Source organism: Mauremys reevesii, linkage group 2, assembly GCF_016161935.1.
Source record: "Mauremys reevesii isolate NIE-2019 linkage group 2, ASM1616193v1, whole genome shotgun sequence".
Taxonomy (NCBI): domain Eukaryota; kingdom Metazoa; phylum Chordata; order Testudines; family Geoemydidae; genus Mauremys; species Mauremys reevesii.
Genome location: NC_052624.1, coordinates 102,318,738 through 102,339,131, shown reverse-complemented (window position 1 = coordinate 102,339,131; position 20,394 = coordinate 102,318,738). Strand labels below are relative to the sequence as shown.

General features: G+C 40.8%; 1 protein-coding gene across 1 annotated transcript in view; it reads right to left on the bottom strand.

Annotated features, from left to right (window-relative positions):
• The window catches only part of ABCA13 (ATP binding cassette subfamily A member 13), a 285,211-nt gene that overhangs the window by 55,887 nt on the left and 208,930 nt on the right, over nucleotides 1–20,394 (bottom strand). The window contains exons 49-53 of the mRNA XM_039526065.1: nucleotides 12,611–12,665; nucleotides 11,020–11,197; nucleotides 6,006–6,121; nucleotides 2,428–2,584; nucleotides 917–1,170 (exon numbers count right to left, since the gene is read on the bottom strand). Coding sequence (XP_039381999.1) covers nucleotides 917–1,170; nucleotides 2,428–2,584; nucleotides 6,006–6,121; nucleotides 11,020–11,197; nucleotides 12,611–12,665 — 760 coding nt within the window. The remainder of the gene's footprint in view (nucleotides 1–916; nucleotides 1,171–2,427; nucleotides 2,585–6,005; nucleotides 6,122–11,019; nucleotides 11,198–12,610; nucleotides 12,666–20,394) is intronic.

Sequence of the window (20,394 nt, the reverse complement as noted above, 5' to 3'; positions counted from 1 at the left end):
GTATGTCAAGTCTAGTAGACTGCCATGGGCTCAGTGCCCTCTGTTGTTCTCTTTAATTCCACAGAGCAAGTCACATAATGCAAAATGGGAAATAATGCTGCCTGAGGCATCAGGAATTCCCCACCATTTTATTGTGTCTAGGTGGTTTTGAAGAGCAGGGAACATGCAGCATATAGGTACCCCTTTGCTCTGCCCCATCATTCTTCCCATCAGGACAAGGGTCTACAGCAAGCTTTTGCATAGAAGGCAGTCTTCAGTGCGAGCAGGATCAAACTGAAGAAGCATAAGTTGGTACAATTCACCATTCTGCAAGATTGAACATACATAGGGTAGGGCCCAGTTGTTAATGCTAAAATGTTTCACAGAAAAGCCAAGCTTTCAGAAGCATTTTGAAGGAGGAAGAGGAGGAGACTGCTTGTTCTCCAACATGATATTTCAGTACAATGGCACATGGGGAAAGAAGAACCCGGCAAGTGGATGTCAGAGATCGACAGTTTGTTACCAGCACAGCTTTCCGGGAAAACCTGTCTCCTCCAGTGAAGGATTTAATATAAAAAAAGAGAAAATCTAAAATATTATAATATTGGCAAAATTCCTTCTAGATGCTACACCAGACCTGCTATTAGAGTTAAGGACTTTCATAGCAAGCTGCTCATGGTTTAAAAGTTAATGAAATAACTGAACGAATTCTCCCATCTGGCTTCTTCAAATAACTTTTGAAGCTCTCTTTCCCAGCTTATGTGACTAATAAAGATACAGAAATAGAAAGCCATAATGCATGGGCTCATTACAGCCAAATGGAATAATGATCAGATTGTCTTATCTTCTAGTTTTCAGAAGGATTTAATTTTCCTCTGTCTTTGGGAAATTAGTCAATGTCCATGGAAGCAGAGTATAAATGATACACACCACATACCTTGGTTTCTGGAGCAGGTCCCAATGCAGCAGAACCCTCAGGAGGAGAGTAACTGTACCCTGCAGGGCCATTGCCACAAAGATCCAACCCAGGAAATTCATCTCAAACGGACTCACATAAGAATCGATTCCAAAGCTGCTTGTCAGGTCAAACTTGATCTGATTGTAGGAAAGTTCTAGTAAACCCTGACCCAAGCAGAATGGTGGGAAAACAATAAAGGCCCACTTGAGGATGCTGTAGATATTTTGCAAATTCTGTTTTAAAAAAAAAAGGAGTTGGTTGGGGTTGGGCAAAAGCAAGGAGGAGAAAATGTTGAATCTCTTAGAAATAGAAAATTAAGCAGACGTAAAGGCTATGAGCTTTATTCTATTCTCACTCCAGTTTGACACTGTTGCAACTCCATTTACTTCAGTGGAGTCTATTCTTATTTACACCAGTGCGAGATAAGAATCAGGCCCTGGACCATTTCAAATTTTTGAAACTTAAGTTCATATGCAATTCTAACCCATGGATTATTTTGGATACAGATGGTCTCTTATTCTAAGTTGGGTGGTGCCTAGTGCAATGGTTTTGGGTCCCTAGGTAGTGTCATAATATAAATAGTAATTGTTTCCACCTGGAACACTACCAACAGCAACATTTTTAGGGATCTAGTATTCTCTAGATTCTTATATATAAACAAATGCTTCTAGTTTTTCTTGATAAAATTAAGAGTGAAAGTCATGGTAGCATGACAAGAAGTATTAGTGAATGTGTGTTTAGGAGCAGTACCAGAACATATATAGTACTTCAGCAATATTTACATTTTGCAACATGTAAGCACAATGGAATGATCAGGGTCAGTTTACTCACCATTCCTTTGCTCTTGCAGTTTTAAAATTTGAGTGCCATAAAAACCGAGCCACAACCCTAATCAAATTTGTCTTCAAATGTGAACCCCAAACCTGAGCCAAAATTTAATCCAGATCTGTATTTAAACATCACTTCCTCAGCATAGCCCATTTAGATATGTTTTGAAAAGTATGGAGTTTCCATCTCCTTCTCTCAATTCATGTGCACAATTCCCATTGAGATTAATATTAAATGGGAGTTACATACATGCTCTGAGGGAATGTATTATTATTCACACAATACACTATATCTCCTTTAAACAACTGGCTTACCACTTATGTCAATATTATTCAAACAAATTTTGCAACACACATTATCTACTCAGTGGACCTGAACAGCTCCCATTATGTGCAAATTATGAATTAAAGGTCTGGAAAATATTAGTTTCAATTAAAGCTGTTTTTGCATTATTAGAGTGCAATTCTTTTTTTTTTTAAACAAGTAAAGCCAAAATGACCTTTGGGTTTATAAAATGTTGTGGGGAACAATAACCTATAATGATTTGGGATAAAGAAAAAGTGAGATATTTCATTACAATTTAAACTGCAAGTTTTTGGCGTTGGAAAATACATTCCTATACACATCATTTATGGGAACTGGTGCTGAGGGTACATACTGACCTGTTCTTTGGAAACTGCAGCTAACAAATGAGGCAAGAGGGTCACCAGCATGGTACAAAGACCAAACACAAAGTTTAAGGAGATATAAGAAATGAAAGCTATGTCTGAACTTGAGAAGAATCTGGACATCAGATACATCCATGGTAAAGTTGCATATCTGAAACAAGTAAAAAAAAAATAGAACCACATCATAAGTAATTTATGGTTTACTCCACCAGCTGACTCCTGAGCTCAGTATCCTTTGTGTCACTGAATAGAAATAGAACAGCAACTCATTGATTTTATGATTTATAACTCCTTTCCAAATCCTTCAGCCTCACCGGTGGAAACACTTACCTATCTGGCTCACCATACTTTCCTATATTTCACATACATGTGTACTGCTATGTGAGGACCAGCTGTAACTTGTTCTTTTCTGTTTATTAACCTCATATCTTTTCTTTCCTGGCTCCAGGAAGCTCACCACCTTGATTTCTGAACAGTTGTAAAACCAAGCCATTTTATACACTTCAGCTACAATGAGACACAGTAAAAAGAAACTTGTTTAACAGTAAACTTTGGTCACACAGCTGTCATCTGTTCTTGTAGATTTCACCGCAAAAAAAAATATTATAGCATGCTGGAATTAGAACTAAGAGCTGTCAAAACAATGTCCAAGTGATAGCTTATATCTGCTACAGGCAGCACATTAGCACTCTGAATTATCTATTATGGACAACTGTTTAGCATAGTGGTTACCACTAAAACATCAACACTAACTCACAGCTCCCACACAGTAGTATCTGAGATATGGCAGCATAGCCCTGACTGCTAAAAGTTGAGTAATATTTAGATGACTAAAGAAAGAATGGACAGAGATATGTTGCCCAGTCAGACCATCTGGTGCACAAAAGAGCACAAATGTCACCTTCTTGACAAACAAGAGGGAGATGTACCCACAGAACGTTACCCATAAGTGTAGTCCAGGGCAGTCACTTGAACATGAACACTGTGCAAAGAACAGTATATTGGAGTACAAAAATGCAAGCAGGACATGCTTACCAGAACTATCGGGCAGGACTGCATATACAACATGAGCAGCTCACACACCAAAAATTAAATTATTCATGTCCTTTTGAAAAACTAAGGTCTTATTGAAACACAAGCTATTGAGCTCACTCCAGGAGTCACTCGGTGAAAAGCTATAAAACTGGGTGTTCTGCAGGACATCAGATTAAAATGAACAACAACAGATTTTAAGGCCAGAGGAAACCATAGTATTTTGTACTTTTACGGCACCTTCCTTGTGAGGATCCCAAAACACTTTACAAATGTCAGTGAATTAAACCTCCCCACTCCCCCTGTTAAGTTATAGGTGCTATTATCCCCAGCTTACAGGCACAGAGAGGTTAAGTGACTTGCTCAAGGTCTCCAAGGAAGTTTGTGGCAGAGTTTAGACTAGAACTTTTATTTCCAAGCTTCCAGTTCCATGCCTTAACCGTCTTTCCTCCCCTTTGTGCTGAAATCACTACTCTGAATTTTATTGTGTTAAACTAGTGTAAATACAGAATAACTCCATTGAAGACAATGGAGTTCAATGGCTTAAGTGGAATTACATCAGTATTAATGAGATGAGAATTTAACCTACAGGTATCTTGCCTGCCTAAGAACCAATAATATAAAAAATTAGCTTTAAAATTGTCTGGTATTCTGGCAAATCACATAAAGTCCATACCAGTCTCAGATTCTATTTTCCTGTCTTCCCCTCCTGCAAAAGTGAGTTTAAAGCACCCCATATATAATGAGATACTTTGAATTGAGGACAGGTCATTTTGGACAGAAGTGAATGAAAGGTAGTGCCATACAAAATTTCTGCTACCAGGCAGGAAAATGAATTCTGTGTCATGAATTCTAGATATTTTAAAAAATGTCAGTAACCCAACTTGAATTAAGACACCTGCAAGATGAACTTTTTTAAGCAAAATGCTTTCAGTAATGTTGAGCTTGTCACATAACTGGGTCATTAAGGATTTTTTTCTTTATTTTAGGTTGGACAAAGCCTGACAAAATACCTTTTTAAGATCACAAATTGTTACTGAAAAATTTAAAGGGAAAAATATGTGACATGGAATATACATATAAGGAAATTACAGGAAACATTTATGGCAGTGGGGGCGAGAGGAAAGAGTCACAGAAGTACTTCACTGAATCGACTGTGTGTTTGGAGCCAGGAAGGGGTGGTGTGTGAAGAAGGCCTAGTACAAATAAATATATGCATTTGTATGTCACGCAGCATTTCCTGGAGTCTTGTTAAATTTATTGAAGGTTTGATTGGTACAGTACCTTTTAAGATCCTCTGATACAGGAATTGATCCTGCACCACTGAAGTCAATGGAAGTTACATCACTGACTTCAGCTAGAGCTGGATCAGGCCCACACAGTACAAGAAGGTTTATCCTTAATGGTTTGAACTCCGTTACAAGCCAGCCACAGCTCTGCTTTTGTAGAAGCTCAAGCTCTCTAATTAATAGTCACATGTTCTGAAGTAACTTCAACCATAACTTGGCTAAAATAACAAAAATAATGTTCGCACTAATAACTCGTAACAGCATCATACCTCATAGGACTGATCCAAAACCCACTGAACACAGTAGAAGTCATTCCACTAGCTTCAGTGGACACTAAATCAGGCCTGTACTTGTTTCCGGTCCGTTGGTGTGAGGAGAGAGGTTAGAATTTATGTAGTTCTCCATTCACATATTATGGTCAACAGCAAGAATAAAAAAGGATTCAACATTTATATAGATAATAAGGACACCGTTATATTAGGTAAGATAAACATTTACAAGGGATATATCTCCCCATGAATAAACCAACCATCAACTGCTTGGGGTAAGGAATTATGCTGCCTACCGAGGAGGTAGGCAGCATATTCCATAATTCTTTATCTTACACTTTCCTCTCAGTCACCCTGCTGGAAACAGGGTATAGGATTAGATGAACCATTGGTCTGATCTAGTATGGTGTTTCCTATATGCTTATTATAAAGCAAATACCAAGCTATTTCACCTGTAAAAAATTGACTTTGGAAAATTAGCTGAAGCAGGCCTAGGTAAGTGCTTTCCCATCTCATAATATTTGTTGGAGGTATATCCTCAACCAGTCTGGAGCTCAAACTTGGCCAACTTTCTCACATCAATGAATATAAAAAAGACAGTTTCAGCTCTTAGTGATATTTTGCAATCCAGCCACTGAAATTCAAGCCTGGCTACGCTACTATTTTTGGCACCTAGATGAGTCCTTTAGTGAGAATAACACACAATCAATTTCTAACAGTAAAAGATTGTTGTACAGCTTGAGTGTCTTCTTGAGACATTTTTAGTACTACTCTCATTATGAGTGAGCAAATCTCCCTTCCATTTCCCCTATGGCGCATTCAGCCTCATGCTGCAGCTTGTTCTCTCATTATCCATTGCCGCCTCATAATCGTCTGCAAAGACAGAAAATCATGCGCCCAGCAGCAGGTGCAAACCAAGCCTAAGGATTTCTGTTTGTGACAAACAAGCCATAATTCTAGAGCAGCATCTCCAATCACATACCCAAAGAGTATCAGCAGGAGAGCTGTGGCTGCCAAGTTTTCTCGGAAAGTGAAGGCTGATAACTGGAAGGCAGCAATAACACTGATAGACAGGCTGACTGGAACCAGGTAAAACAGCTAGAAAGAGAAGAAAAACAAAAACATTGCAAGAAAGCATCTCATAGTGGTCTTATCCAATGAACATGGAAGTGTCTTTGGAACTGGTAGCAACTCTATTTTACATAGCATACTAGAAATATGTAGGCAGTGGAGTTCTGCAATCTTGTACTCAGTAGTTTCACCACTGAGCAGCTGGAGTACTGTCTTGCTCAAAAACCCTGCAAAAATACAATCCAAGTATATACATTTACCTTTGTTCCAATCCAACAATCCTAACTGCCATCACTTGATGTTAATTTAAGAAGCTAGCTCCTGTATGTAATAGATCCATGTGGGACTGCTGCTCCAATGCCCCCAAACTATATTGCATGCATTTAGTATGGGCAGCAGCAGCACCACAAGCACTAGGGTTTCATTGAACAATCCAGCAACAGCAGAGCACTGAGAGACAGTTTCAGTCTGACTTTAATGAATGAGAACATATGCAGGTGAAGCATCACCTAAGATTTTTAACAGAAACTGACACTGTTTGCATTTACACACATCAGTAACATACACCTAGACAATGAAGAATCTAACCTCTCCTTGATAACTGTTTTGTTAATGGGAGACAGGAACATGTAGTATAGGGAATGATAGTTGTCCAAAGGATCAGGCACAGGACAGATTCTTCTCCCGGTTCTTATCCCAGTTCTACCAATGACCTGCTGTGTGACCTTGGTAAATCACTTCATCTCTCTGGGCTGCTGCTTATCTCCCCATGATTTGTCTCTTCTGTCAATTTTCAATGTAAGCTCTTGGAGGCAAGAACTGTCTCGGACTCAGACTTAAGGTCAGAAGGGACCATCATGATCATCTAGTCTGACCTTCTGCACATTGCAGGTCACAGAACCTCACCCACCCACTCCTGAAATAAGCCCCCTAACCTCTGGCCGAGTTACTAAAATCCTCAAATAATTATTTAAAGATTTAAAGTTACAGAGAATCCACCATTTACTCTAGTTTAAAAAAATCAAGTGACCTGTGCCTCATGCTGCAAAGGAAGGTGAAAAACTCTCACAGTCTCTTCCAATCTGACCTGGAGGAAAATTCCTTCCCGATCCCTGCTATGATGATCAGTTGTATCGTGAGTATGTCAGCAAGACCTACTAGCCAAATACCTGGGAAAGAACTCTCTGAGGTAACTCAGTGCCCTTCCCACCTAGTGCCCCGTCTCTAGCCATTGGGAATCTATGCTACTTGCAGTCGCAGATGGGCCACATGCCATTGTAGGCAGTCTTATCATCCCATCCCCTCCATAAACTTATCAAGCTCAGTCTTGAAACAACTTGGGTTTTTTTTGCTCCACTGCTGCCCTTGGAAGGCTGTTCCAGAACTTTACTCCTTTGATAGTCAGAAACCTCCATCTAATTCAAGCCTAAACTTGTTGATGGCCAGTTTATATGCATTTTTTCTTGTGCCAACATGGGTCCTTAACTTCAATAACTCCCTCCCTGGTATTGCTCCCTCAGATGTATTTTTAGAGAGCAATCATAACTCCCCTCACCCTTTATTAGCATAGGGTAAATAAGGCAAGATCCTTGAGTCTCCTCTTCTAAGGTTGATTTTCCATTCCTCTAATCATCCTAGTAGCCCCTCTCTGCATCGGCTCCAGTTTGAATTAATCTTTTTTAAACATGGGAGACCAGAATTGCACACAGTATTCCAGATAAGGTCTCAGCAATGCCTTGTAAAATGATACTAACATTTCCCTGTCTCTACTGGAAATACCTCACTTGATGCAACCTATTCATTAGTCTTTTTTCACAGCTGCATCACATTGGCAGCTCATAGTCATCCTGTGATCAACCAATACACCCAGGCCTTTCTCCTCCTGTGTCACTTCGAATTGATAAGTCCCCAGCTTATAAAAGAAATTCTTCTTGTTAGTCCCTACAGGCATGAACTTGCACTATTACATTTCATCCCATTTCTATTAGTCTGGTTTACAAAACCATCCTAATCATCTTGTATGATATTCCAATCTTCCTCCGTATTAGCAATACCTCCGAACTCCGTGTCATCCACATTAGCACATTTCCATTTTTTGTGCCAAGATCAGTAATAATAATTGCCCCCAAGACCAATCCTTGAGGAACTCCACTAGTAACCTCCCTCCAGCCTGATAGTTCATCAGCAGTATGACCTGCCGTAGTCTCCCCTTTAACCAATTCCTTATCCTTTCAATTCTCATATCAATCCACTTCTTCTCCAATTTAAGTTATAATTTCCCATGAGAAACTGTATCAGATGCCTTACTGAAATCCCGGTAGATGAGATCCACTGCATTTCCTTATCCTAATTATATTCTATTATTTACTATATACTATTTCATCCTGCTTGCAGTGCACATGTTATTCAAGCAGCTGATCAATTTTTAGCCCCTGTGAAAGGACCACACACTATGTTTATGTTGGCATTAGGGCTGGAGCACTGTATAAGTAAGTTTGGGTGAGTGTTTTCATTAATACTACCTGTTTTCAGTTGCTCATAACTTTCAGAAACTTTCACCTATTAGTCTGAAAATTTCCCAACCTGGTAACTGCCCAAAAGTGAATTAAGGAAAAAAATCACACATACACACACACACCCTTCCCCCACCTCCACAACTATTATAAATAGTTTCATGCAACAGTGTTCCACAAATGCAATTTTCAGCTATGCAGGGACCCTAGAATACTTCAGTGTGAACACTGAGTGGAACAAGGTGTTGTTTAAAGAGCTCCAGTCCATGGATTTTTTTCACTAGGGATTTCCATTAACATATTACTTTAAGTAGATGTGATGGTTTTGCAGGTAAGGATTGAAACATCCTTGTCAATGTTGAGGTTGCACATGCAATCTTAATTTTGCCCTCTTTTTGTGTATGGTTTATGACACAACGTTAATTTAGATTGGGCCCAGAGCAACACCATTTTTCATAATATTTTTACATATTACATTTTTCTTATTATTGAAGATATTAATGGAAATATTAATTCAATTAATGGACATATTAAGAACAGCCAGATTATCATGGGATAATGGGATCATAAATCAAATATTAAAATTTATCACAAATCTAAGGAAGATTATCTAATTAATGACATATGACATGATCTGAAACTCTTACAAAGCCTGGGAGGAGTCCACATTTGACTTTTCATATATTCATGCATTCAGAATCTCTAACTCACCTGCAGTCTGATTAGCATTTAAGCAGTGCCTGTTCTTTCCCATCCCAGGATACATCATCCAGAATATGTGACAACATTTTGAAAGCAACGGACTGGCAAAACTAACAAAGAGCTGACTTTGCTGCACAATCAAGTACAAGGAGAAGCCGTGCCCTCACTATGAGGGAATAAGCTCTCAGTCAAACACCCTTATTTGAAATGAGAGCAAAGGGAATACAGAAATTTACTGGCTAAATAAAAGGCTTTTGGTGTAAATGTTCTCTTATTTCAAGTTTGCTCAAGTGTGAAAGTCCCATTTTAGAACACGGATGGGTGAAGCTCTAGTGTTTCAGATTCAGAAGAGTTTGAGAGAGAACCACAAATATTCTAAAAATGTGTGTCCCAAGGATAACTTTTGGTGTTTTCAGTGCTTTCAATTGCCTTGTGCTAGACCTGGATTGCATTCTGAGTCCTTCTTTCCCTGAACTAAGCATAAGGAGTACTGCAGAAGTGTGCTCCTCCCTTGTCATACAGATTGGCTGGAGTGCTTTGAGGTGAAGCTGCTGGATAATTGAATTGGCATCAATTTGTTTCAGAGGCAGTAGAACCCAGTCTCACAAGCCAGAAAAATCTCCTCCTTGGGAAAAAAACCCACTAAAATAATTAAACAGAGTACGCATATATACACAGTGATTTTACTGAGCTCTTCTGGGAGGAGGGAATTCATCTTCAGCATGCCAGGGAGTCGGGGTCTCTGCTTTGGCTCTGAATAGGTCAGTGTTGCACGGTCTGTTTGTGGATGGATTACAGAATCCATTATTATATGGCTCCATGGGCCAACCATACACAGGGAAAACAAAATATCAGTGACTGTGAATAGGTTGCACTGCAGACTGGCTGCAAACTGGAATGGTGAATTCTATTCCCTCACCCCGATTAGCTCCCTGCACACAGACTAATTTCTCACATTTTGTAGTGGAGCCATGAATTCCAACCACAGTGATGATTTAACTGCACGGGTTAAATCCTACTTTCCAAAAGTCATTTCCTACTCATGCATGTTTTGGTGTCTTTGCACTTGATAAGTAAGGAACTGATTGGGAGAGATTTAGAAAACAATAATGTTCTTGATATTTTCAAAGGATGGAAAAATTTTCATATTTTTCTGTGCACTGACTGCAGATGAAGAATGTTAGTTTGTAGGAGACTGAATTAATGTTGCTAATAATCTAACCTAGCTGCATGAGCACTGAAATGTTTAGTGGAACTCTGTTTGCAAGATAGAAATTTTACTTGTATGCCTGCATCTGAGTTAGGAAGTTCTCTGCATATGAATCCATATATTCTATTATTTACTGTATATATCACCCACAATGGAGAGTGCAGTTTACAAGTCCACTTTGGAAAACACAGAGAACACAAACCCTGCCTGGTGGAGTTTTATATTACAGTGGAAAAGCATGAATGGGTATAATACAGTGGATATATACAGAATAGATGTCTTATATACAGAATAGATGTCTTAACATGTATAGATGTCTTAACATGTAACAATCAAACACGGTGTTACCCTAAACATTTCTAACAACAGAATTCCACTGTATTAAAAATGTATTTTATTATGAACACAGCTCTTCCACTAGTCTGAGTCCACCCAAAAAACCTATTCAGAAATATATCTGCAGCCATGCAGAGACATGTGTTGCCTTACACAGTACATACCATATCATACAGGAAGTTAGCAAGCCAGTAGGTCTTGTAGCCAAGTCCAGCTATGTGCTGCAGCCGCTTTGTACCAGACACTCTGTCTTTCACTACCGAGCTTCCAATGGATGCCGTAAGGATAGAGAAACCCAACATGATACACAGCGCCACTCCACACTGGCGAACATTCTCCATTCTGGGGTTCAAAACAAAATGGTACCATTAAAACAAAGGCAGGCAAATATTTTCAAGTCCCATTTATTACCAAAACAATTGCTACTTATCTTGATAAATATGAGATTAGTAGTATTATGTACATATAGACACATCCACAATACAAGTATGGATATAGAGATGTTAGTATCTCTTAATAAATATTAACCTTTTTAGTCCTTTTCTTTCTGTATACTTGATTCATTTATATCTTAACTATTCTTTAGAATCGTTAGGATATTAACAAAGAGTATGTTGATTTCTAAGGCTCAGAACGCTGGTCCTTGACTGATAAGTAACCCTATTCAGGAATTCTGTGCTGTATCTTATAATCCATGGCATCTCTATGTCAATAGAACTCTTGATAGTCTGAGAAACAATCCCCTTAACATATATACATATATATATGTAAAATGCTTACATAAGCATACATAACCCTGCAAAACTGAAAAGAGATTATTGTTGCAGCAGATGTTTCCTTTAGAGAATCAACAGGGAAGAATGATTATGGGGGAAGAAAGACTCCACTGAAAGATATTATCTTGAAGAATTGTTGGTCCTCTCAGCTGTAAATAATTATACTTTCACACATAAATCAGGTAAACTGAGAATATAAAGAAATGACATCAGAACATATGGTTGTTTGGTTTTTTTTGGCAAAGAAGGTGTCTGCTTGAAAACCCTATAAAATGACATTGGTGTTGGAATTTAGTTGAGGTATAAAACTGCATCCCTCCAGTTAGAGTGAAGAAGAGAGACAGACACAGATCTTGATCTTACAACAAAAGTGTGCTAATGTATCTATTTTTTTCTGTATTCTGTACTAATCTCTGATTGATAATCTTTGATTAAATGATTCCAATTGAGCCTGTTCTTCGACAATTTTGAATCATTAACTCAGACTCGCAACGGAGAGAACATACAGATGCACTTTGACCCCAAAACTGCATGTACATGCTGCGCTCATCAAGCCAATCAGAGAATAGGAACAAGACAATGCAACTTCTTTAACTAACTGACGCACACATTTCAGGGTTTGAATATTTACAGTGAACACTTTGCAAGATTTTCCCTCTTCACAGAGGATGAACATCTTCATGTAGAAACTCAACCATTCCAAATAATGAACACCTTTGATAATTTTATGTCCTGATTTCAAACTTTGTGAACAGAAAACAGATGAAGTTCACCAAAAAGTTATACATTATTATTTTTTCTCTCCAAACTAATATATGTCTGATACACCTTTGCACTATATACTGGCAGTGGACATACATAGCTAAATGGATTTGTGCATCGCCAAATTTCTGCCTATAATATACATGTGTTTTAATCTGCAACATTCATTATTTGGCCATTGGGGCTTTTCTTTTTATTTGATTAACAGTTTGCTTACATTTTGTCCTCATCTAGCAAGGCTCCTCCATATGGATGGCTATAGAGCGTGATTCCTGTGAAGGAAATTAAGAAAATCCCACATCAATGCTACAAGCTCTAGAATTAACAGACCCTGAAATTTATATTAAAAATCATTACCTTGGGGGGAAAAAGAGATATTTATAAAACTTGTCAAAGTTCCTTTGTGATTTTCAAGTTACAAAGTTGTTTCGGAACTTGTTTTGTGAACAGAGTGCAGAGGTGGCAGAGTTTATGATAATGAGCAATAGAATAAGAAAGAGCAACAGAGAGGAATAGAGAATGATGCAAAATGAAAAGGAGAGGAAACAAAAGAAAGAGTACTTTATTTTGAATATTATCACTTTGGTGGGTAGGCATTACTTCATATCTCAATGGGCCATTAACATGGAGGATTGGTGTTAGCAGCAGGGCCGGTGCAAGGATGTTTCGTGCCCTAGGCAAAACTTCCACCTTGCGCCCTCCGCCCACCCCGTGCCCCAATCAGCTTAGACGCCACAAGCCTGGGAGGCGGGAGAAGTGAAGCAGCCACAGCATGCTCGGGGAGGAGGCAGGGCAGGGGTGAGCTGGGGCAGGGAGTTCTCCTGCGTGCGGCCCCCCCTTACTTGCTGCAGGTGGCCCTCCCTGCGCTCCCCTGCCCCAGCTCCCTCCGCCTAAATGCCAGTGGCGACCGGGGCGGCCGAAGATCCAGCCGCCATGGTTGCTGCCGAAGAAAATGGCGCCCCCCAAATCCTAGGTCGCCTAAATGGTTGCACCAGCCCTGGTTAGCAGCTCCACAGTTAAGTCTCCGACTGTGCACATTGACCATATGCTGTGAAATTCTCAGCCAATCTGTGATCTAGACAATGGGAACTGATGATGCTCAGGACTCAAGTGTTGACCTCTTGCAGGATCAGGGATTAAGGCTACAAATTGGCCCTTTGATTTCTGAATTCCAGTTACACAAGGATGTTATATTTGGCAAATATATCATACATTGACCTAATATAACTAACCAACGATGGATGGAGTTTACTTCTCTGTATGGGCTTGATCCTGAAAAGTGTTTGAGAGACATTGTCAAATTAGAGATTATCCTCTGTAGAAAAATTGTTGATTTCACAGGAGTTACGTATGGGGGAAAATGTAGACAAGTATCCTACATTAACCTTTATCTGATTGTATTATTTTTATTTTTTTAATATTTTATTTTTTTAATCATCTATTTTTCACCTTGAATGTTTATTTCAAAAACTGAAGGCAGTTTTCAGTGTCAGACAATTCTCTTTTTGCTCTTTTTGTTGAAGTGGGGGTGGGGGGTATATTTTCTTCTTGGAGGAAATCCACATTTTGCTCAAGATGAGATTTTTACTATTTTCACGCACAATTTAAAAAAAGCTTTCACATCAACTATTAATTGGACTTGCTGTCTTTACATTTAGACCATAATAAATCCACTTCTCTGTCCTACAAGGCAATAATCTGATTCCTGAGTGGCTGAATTTGAGACTGAAGGAACTGGATTATTGCCAAGGAAAACAGAGGCACTATGATATCATAAAATATAATTATATCATTAAATAATAATACTAGTTTTAGTTATTTTATTTGTCCATTTTCTGGGATGTTCAAACTGAGATGTTGCATCCTTCATTTAATTTATGTCTCCATATCCGTTGTCAGATGAGGCCATTTGGAAGAACACTCATGAAAGTTGATGATAACCTGGAGCTGAGTCAATTTCATTCCCATTTCTCTCATCCATTCGCAGACTCTTGTCATTGGCCTTAGATATTAACCTGTTTCCTCACCCTCCCAACTTCTGACAGATCCCTTCCCCTGCAGAAGCCCCCTCCAAATCTGGGGATCACTCACAACAGTGTAAAAGGGTAAACCCTAACATACAATTCAAGAACCTGTTGGTTGCTGATCTCCTGCTGAATGTCTTTTAAGTACTCAGCCACCTCATAGCACTCTGCCTTTTCTAACCTGCCCTGCCCATTCACTCCTCTGCAGTACCTGCCCCTACATGTCTCTCAGTATTAAGACAAAGATGAGGCTGGGAGCAAGGTAAATAGTACAAACAGATTAGGGAGGAGAGGTAGCTCTTGGCTAGAGGGAAACCAGACAAGCTGCAGCCAGCCCCTTCAGACCAGCCCCTTCTTCTGTCTACAGATTGTCCCTCCTTCTTGGTGCAGAATCCACTGCTGTCCTCTCCAGCACTGGCCAGTCCTGATGGGTTAACACCACTCAGGGTTAGCCAGTGTCATACGGATTCATGTCAGCTCTCTTGCATTTGGATTGGGGAAGTGAGTCCAATTGTGTTATACATCAGTAGTGGATTTGTTTCACATAAGAGAGATAATAGGGATTCTATGGTAATTTATGTACTTAATATATTCTCTTTTCATGATTAGTTATGAAGGTTGTTATTAAAATCTAAATGGAATGATTGATATTTTACCAGTGTTTAAATCACATCTGTGGGTTTTCTATGAACCTGATTTCTTTTGTAGAAAATCATTCTCTAGCTGAAGTACCAAAACAAAAGAAAATTAAAGGCTTGAAAATGTAGGATTTCCTATTAAAAAGTAAAATGCCTGATTTGGTTGGCTGAGAACATTGCTAGTGTGATATCCAGTCCTACGTTTGTGTTGGCTTTTGCATACAGCCAGGTTGTAGAAAACTAGTAAACTTATAATAAAGTCATTACACTTCAGGGCTGAGAATTTACTAGGATCTGGGATGGTGGCACTGCTGAGCTGGCAGAGAAGTGAGAGCTCTGTAAAAAGAAAGGATGGTCAGATCAAGGACTATAGCCCTTTGATCTCTAAGCTCTCCCTGACACAGACAGCACCATCTGAAGATTCCTCATTGCTGGCTGAATCAACAGCTGTCTGGTTGGGGCAGAAAGTTTACCAGACAGACAGACTTCAGGAGTTACAGGTTATTCATGGTATCCTTACAGACATGTGGGACTGCCCTTTGGATATAATAAAATTTGCCAAAATGGATCCTTCATTCTAGATGGAACATGAGATCAATTCACAGCTGTTGGAGGAGGTGCTGTCAGCACTGCCTTTAATAACACTACAGCTACTACAAGTTCCCTCTCAGCTGCTGGCCTGCTGTCTGCAGGTAGGTGATTCCTCTATTGAGCAGCTCGTGTGGCCTGTGGCCACAATAAGGAATATCTCAATACTGTAAGAGGCTAAATGGTCTAATGGACCAAACATAGATCTGAAAGCAAGAGACTCCTGCTTTCTCAACTACAATCTGACTCTGTGTGATTTTAATCAAGTCTATACAGACAACATTTCCAACAATGCCCATTAATTTGGGGTACCTAGACCTGATCTTTGGAATTGCTCAATACTCACATCTCCAAATGAGGTCAATGGGAGCTGAGAATATTCTGTACCTCTGAAAAATCAGTCCTCAGGTGTCACAAACTGGGCATCCAACGTTTGTGGACACTCTGAAAATGAAGACCTTATATTCTGTCTGAATTTCCCCAACTGTAACATGAGAACAATATTTCCCTCTTTACTTCTCAGAGGGATTATGATAATTAATTAAATTATATTTAAATTCAGCAGAATGCCCACAAAAATCCTAGTGGCACCAAGACCGCTCACTCAGCTTATTCTGATAATTGTCCCTTAAAATGTTTTCTGTATTTTGGACATAAGTTTGGATGACTGGGCTCTACTTCTCCTGCAGCTGGAAGCAAGTTATAGCATGCATACTACCCATTCCACTTCTTATTTAAAAGGAGGTAGCTAAAGAATCGCTTTGCTTATCTTTCCCAGAAACCCAAGATTGACCCTGGGCACATCTCTTGAAGGAGGAGAGGCAAAAAGCAATTTTGCAGATCTACCCTGTAGAGAATTTGGGCGATAGCTGCATTATTTGTATGACTATTGTGTGTGCCTCAATTTACCTGCTCATTGTTACGATGCTAGCTACATGGGCTCAAAGAGTTAACCTTGGCTGGAGCTCCCAACAGAGGAGGGCTGGAAAATGGACAATGACATCAGATAAACTTTCCTGCCTTGGTGCTCAAAAAGATAGCTGGGGGGCCAAATCCTCTGAAGTCTCACTTTTGCTAGGCTCTGGCTAGCAAAGCTATTAATAGGGGAAGACACTGGCAGGAAAGCAGAGATGCAGACCTTTGGTTCTGATAAAAGTAGCCCTGAAAACACACTGAGGGTGAGGCAAGCAAAGACTCTCTGAGAGACTGCAAGGGTTAAGCAAGATAGATTCAGGTAGATTGTTTATTGTCTAAAGATCTGTTTCTCTGAATGCCTTGATTCTGAATAAACAATGATTTGCTTTATGAAACCTGTTTGGTCACTGGAATTACCACTTGATAGCGGTCCTGAAGAGGAGTACATGGGATAGGGGTCAAATCCAATCAGACCTGCTGAGACATTCACAGTTGATAACCAGGATAGCTGCAGCTCAGCACTTGGTCTCAGAGAGGCAGTTGCGGGGTTCCACCTTGAGACGTGAAAGTAGTGAGACTCATCGCCTGGGTGGGAGATGCACTCCAAGGGCCACACGGGGGTCTGAGATGCAGCTAGCTTGGTAACTGTGACATACCCAAAAGTGCTAAGGCTGGCTCCACAGCGCTAAAGCCAGGCTCTCAGCTGGTGTAAATTTGCATAGTTGTGCCAATTTATACCTGCTGAAAACCTGAGCAATAGATTATAGAGAGGAAAATCATCCACACTTACAATAATTTTCTGAGCCAAATCAAACAATATGAAATTAGTGAAACACGCAAAACAGTACTAAAGAGGAAATGGCATCAAACATTTTACTGCAAAAGGACAAAAGTTCTTCACTGACATTCTCCAGGGCCGCCCAGAGGATTCAGGGGGCCTGTGGCAAAGCAATTTCGGGGGCCCCTTCCATAAAAAAAATGGCAATAGTATACAATACCATATTCTCCTGGGGGCCCCTGTGGGGCCCGTCGCAAGTTGCTCCACTTGCTCCGTACCCACGGGCGGCCCTGGGAAAAATAAACCGTCTGCATCTCAGCACAAACCCATTTTGAGAAAACTTCTTTACAAGGTATCACTGGTTCTCGGCATCAGCTAGTGCTAAAAGGCACTAAAGCTCATTAAAAGGGTTGGACAAATATTTTCCATCAAAACTTTTTCTGGATCGAAAACTAGGGGTTTTTAAAAAGCAGAAAAAAAATCATGGACAATGTCTGCTTTCCTTCAAAATTTGTTGTGTTTTTTTTAATTGAAAAGCTGAAATTAGTCTGCCAAAACCTGAATATGGTTTGGGGTTTCAGAAATGTGTGGTCAAATATTTGCTGCTTGCTGTGTTTGATTGTTTAAAGAAACAATAAAAAAATTCTGCTTAAAAAAAATCCAAAACTTTTGAACCACCTCAGCTTGTGACCAAATGCCAGAGCCCATCCAGTCAGATTTTTCCAGGTTTCTGATACTCTGCTGGCTTCCTTGACTCATATATCTGTCTCCATAACTTTGGGTTCATTTAGGTTAGAACATAAGAACAGCCATACTGGGTCAAACCAAAGGTCCATCCAGCCCAGTATCCTGTCTACTGACAATGGCCAATGCCAAGTTCCCCAGAGGGAGTAAACCTAAGAGGTAATGATCTCCTGCCATCCATCTCCACTCTCTGACAAACAGAGGCTAGGGACACCATTCCTTACCCATCATGGCTAATAGCCATTAATGGACTTAACCTCCATGCATTTATATGTTTCCTAGAGACTGGCTCCATGGGGTCCCTCACAAACTGGAGACGGTTACTGTGGGTTAGTCTTTAGTATAGCTTATGTACATACTCCACGAACTGAGCATTTGAGCTTGTTCCAGAATCTGGGATGAGCCTATGTTGTGAAAACTGAAATGCTCAAAATAGCACATGCATGTGAATGGACACAGGGTGCTAAAATTAAATTAACCCAGAGGTTCTCAAACTGCGGGTCAGGACCCCATATGAGGTTATTACTCAGGGGCTCACATGGTTATTACTGGGGGTCGTGAGCTGTCAGCCTCCATCTCAAACCCCACTTTGCCTCCAGCATTTATAATAGTGTTAAATAAATAAAAAAGTGTTTTTAATTTATAAGAGGGGGTCTCACTCAGAGGTTTGCTATGTGAAAGGGGTCACCAGTATAAAAGTTTGAGAACCACTGAATTAACCCCTCTGGAGCCTCAGGGAATGTAGGGGAGGGGGGTCTCCCTTGGTAGGGTTGGGAAGGATATTGCTCTTCTCATGTGATCCCTCCCCCAGTGGCTAATTTTAAATGAAGCTACCCTCCCCTGACATGAATCTCCCTATGGCACTGAAATTACATATAGACTATAATTTGGCATTTGAGAAGTGAAAGGGATGGTAGCCCTAATGGAAAAGCTAACAGCTTGGCTTTTCTGCAAGCTTCAAACTGCTGAGTGAGCTTTAGGGTAGGGAAGGCTGGGCCTCCCAAACATCCTGGCCCTGTCCCTGCCCCCTAGCGACCCCCACCTACTTCCTGCCCCCGACTTCCTGCCCCCCCTCAGAATCCCCGACCCATCCTACTCTTTGTCCCCTCACCGTCACCCAGAGGCCCTCCCCAACCACCACCCCTGCTCCCTGTCTGCCCCGATCCCTATCCACCCCCGCCCACTGAGTCCTGACAGACCCCAGGAACGCCCACAATCCAACCACTCATTCCCTGTCCCCCCCAACCTCTGCCCCCCCATCCCCTGACTGTCCCCAGGACTTCCTGCCCCTTAGCCAACCCCCCCCCCGGCCCCTTACCCCCGGCTCCCCCCTCACCCAGAGCCTCACCGCATCCAGGAGCGACCCTCGACAGCTGCAGCGTGCCTCCAGCAGGGCCCCTGAGCTTCTTCCCGCTCAGAGCCGCGTAGTAAGGAGGCGAGGCTGCGAGCTCCAGGCTGAGCGGAGGGAGCTGAGCTCAGCCTGGAGCTTGCAGCCCCGCCCCCTTACCATGTGGCTCGGAGTGGGGCGGGGCTCAGGGGCCCTGCCAGAGCCACGCTGCAGCTGTCCAGAAGCTTCTGGATGCGCTGAGGCTCTGGGAGAGGGCCGGAGGTGGGGTCGGGCCAGGGCCGAGGAGGGAGCCTCAGCCATTCTCGTGGGGGCCCCTGCGCCTCCCACTTGCCTCCCCCTCTGGGCAGCCCTGACATTCTCAATACACTGAAAAATACCTTCCCTTCTGCATGCACAAAGGCCAGTATTTATTGAATGCAGCAAAGAAGCCGGAGGAAATACTAACAAAAGTGTAAAACGACTAAGCCACTACTAGACAAGGATTGGCAGAGGCTAAGTTAAGTCCCATACAAGGAATCATCTCATAAGATCACAGAATACACACAGATAAAAGAAAATGGGACAACTGCCAGGAAACAAAAATCCAAGGGGAATAAGATGTGCCCTACGCAGTTGCATGATACAAAATTTACTGAAAAAGCAAACTAGTGAAAGAGCTACCCTTTACTCATTAAGTCGTAGTACTGAAAATAAAATGTGCAATCCACAAAGAAGGACATAGTCACAAAATGTAAACAAGCCTCCTTAAAAATAGAACTACTGGGATAACTACCTTCTATTTCCAAAGCACCCATAAGCAGAATGCAGATTAAACAAAAAAACAGATTTTTTTTTTAAATGAACACAAATAATTGGAGTTGACTCTCTGGTCTTGGTCAATTGTCTTTACACGACATCTGACATTGTCATGCTTAATTCAGAGAAGTACTGCATGTTGCACTCTTTCCAGAGTACTAAATATTGTTC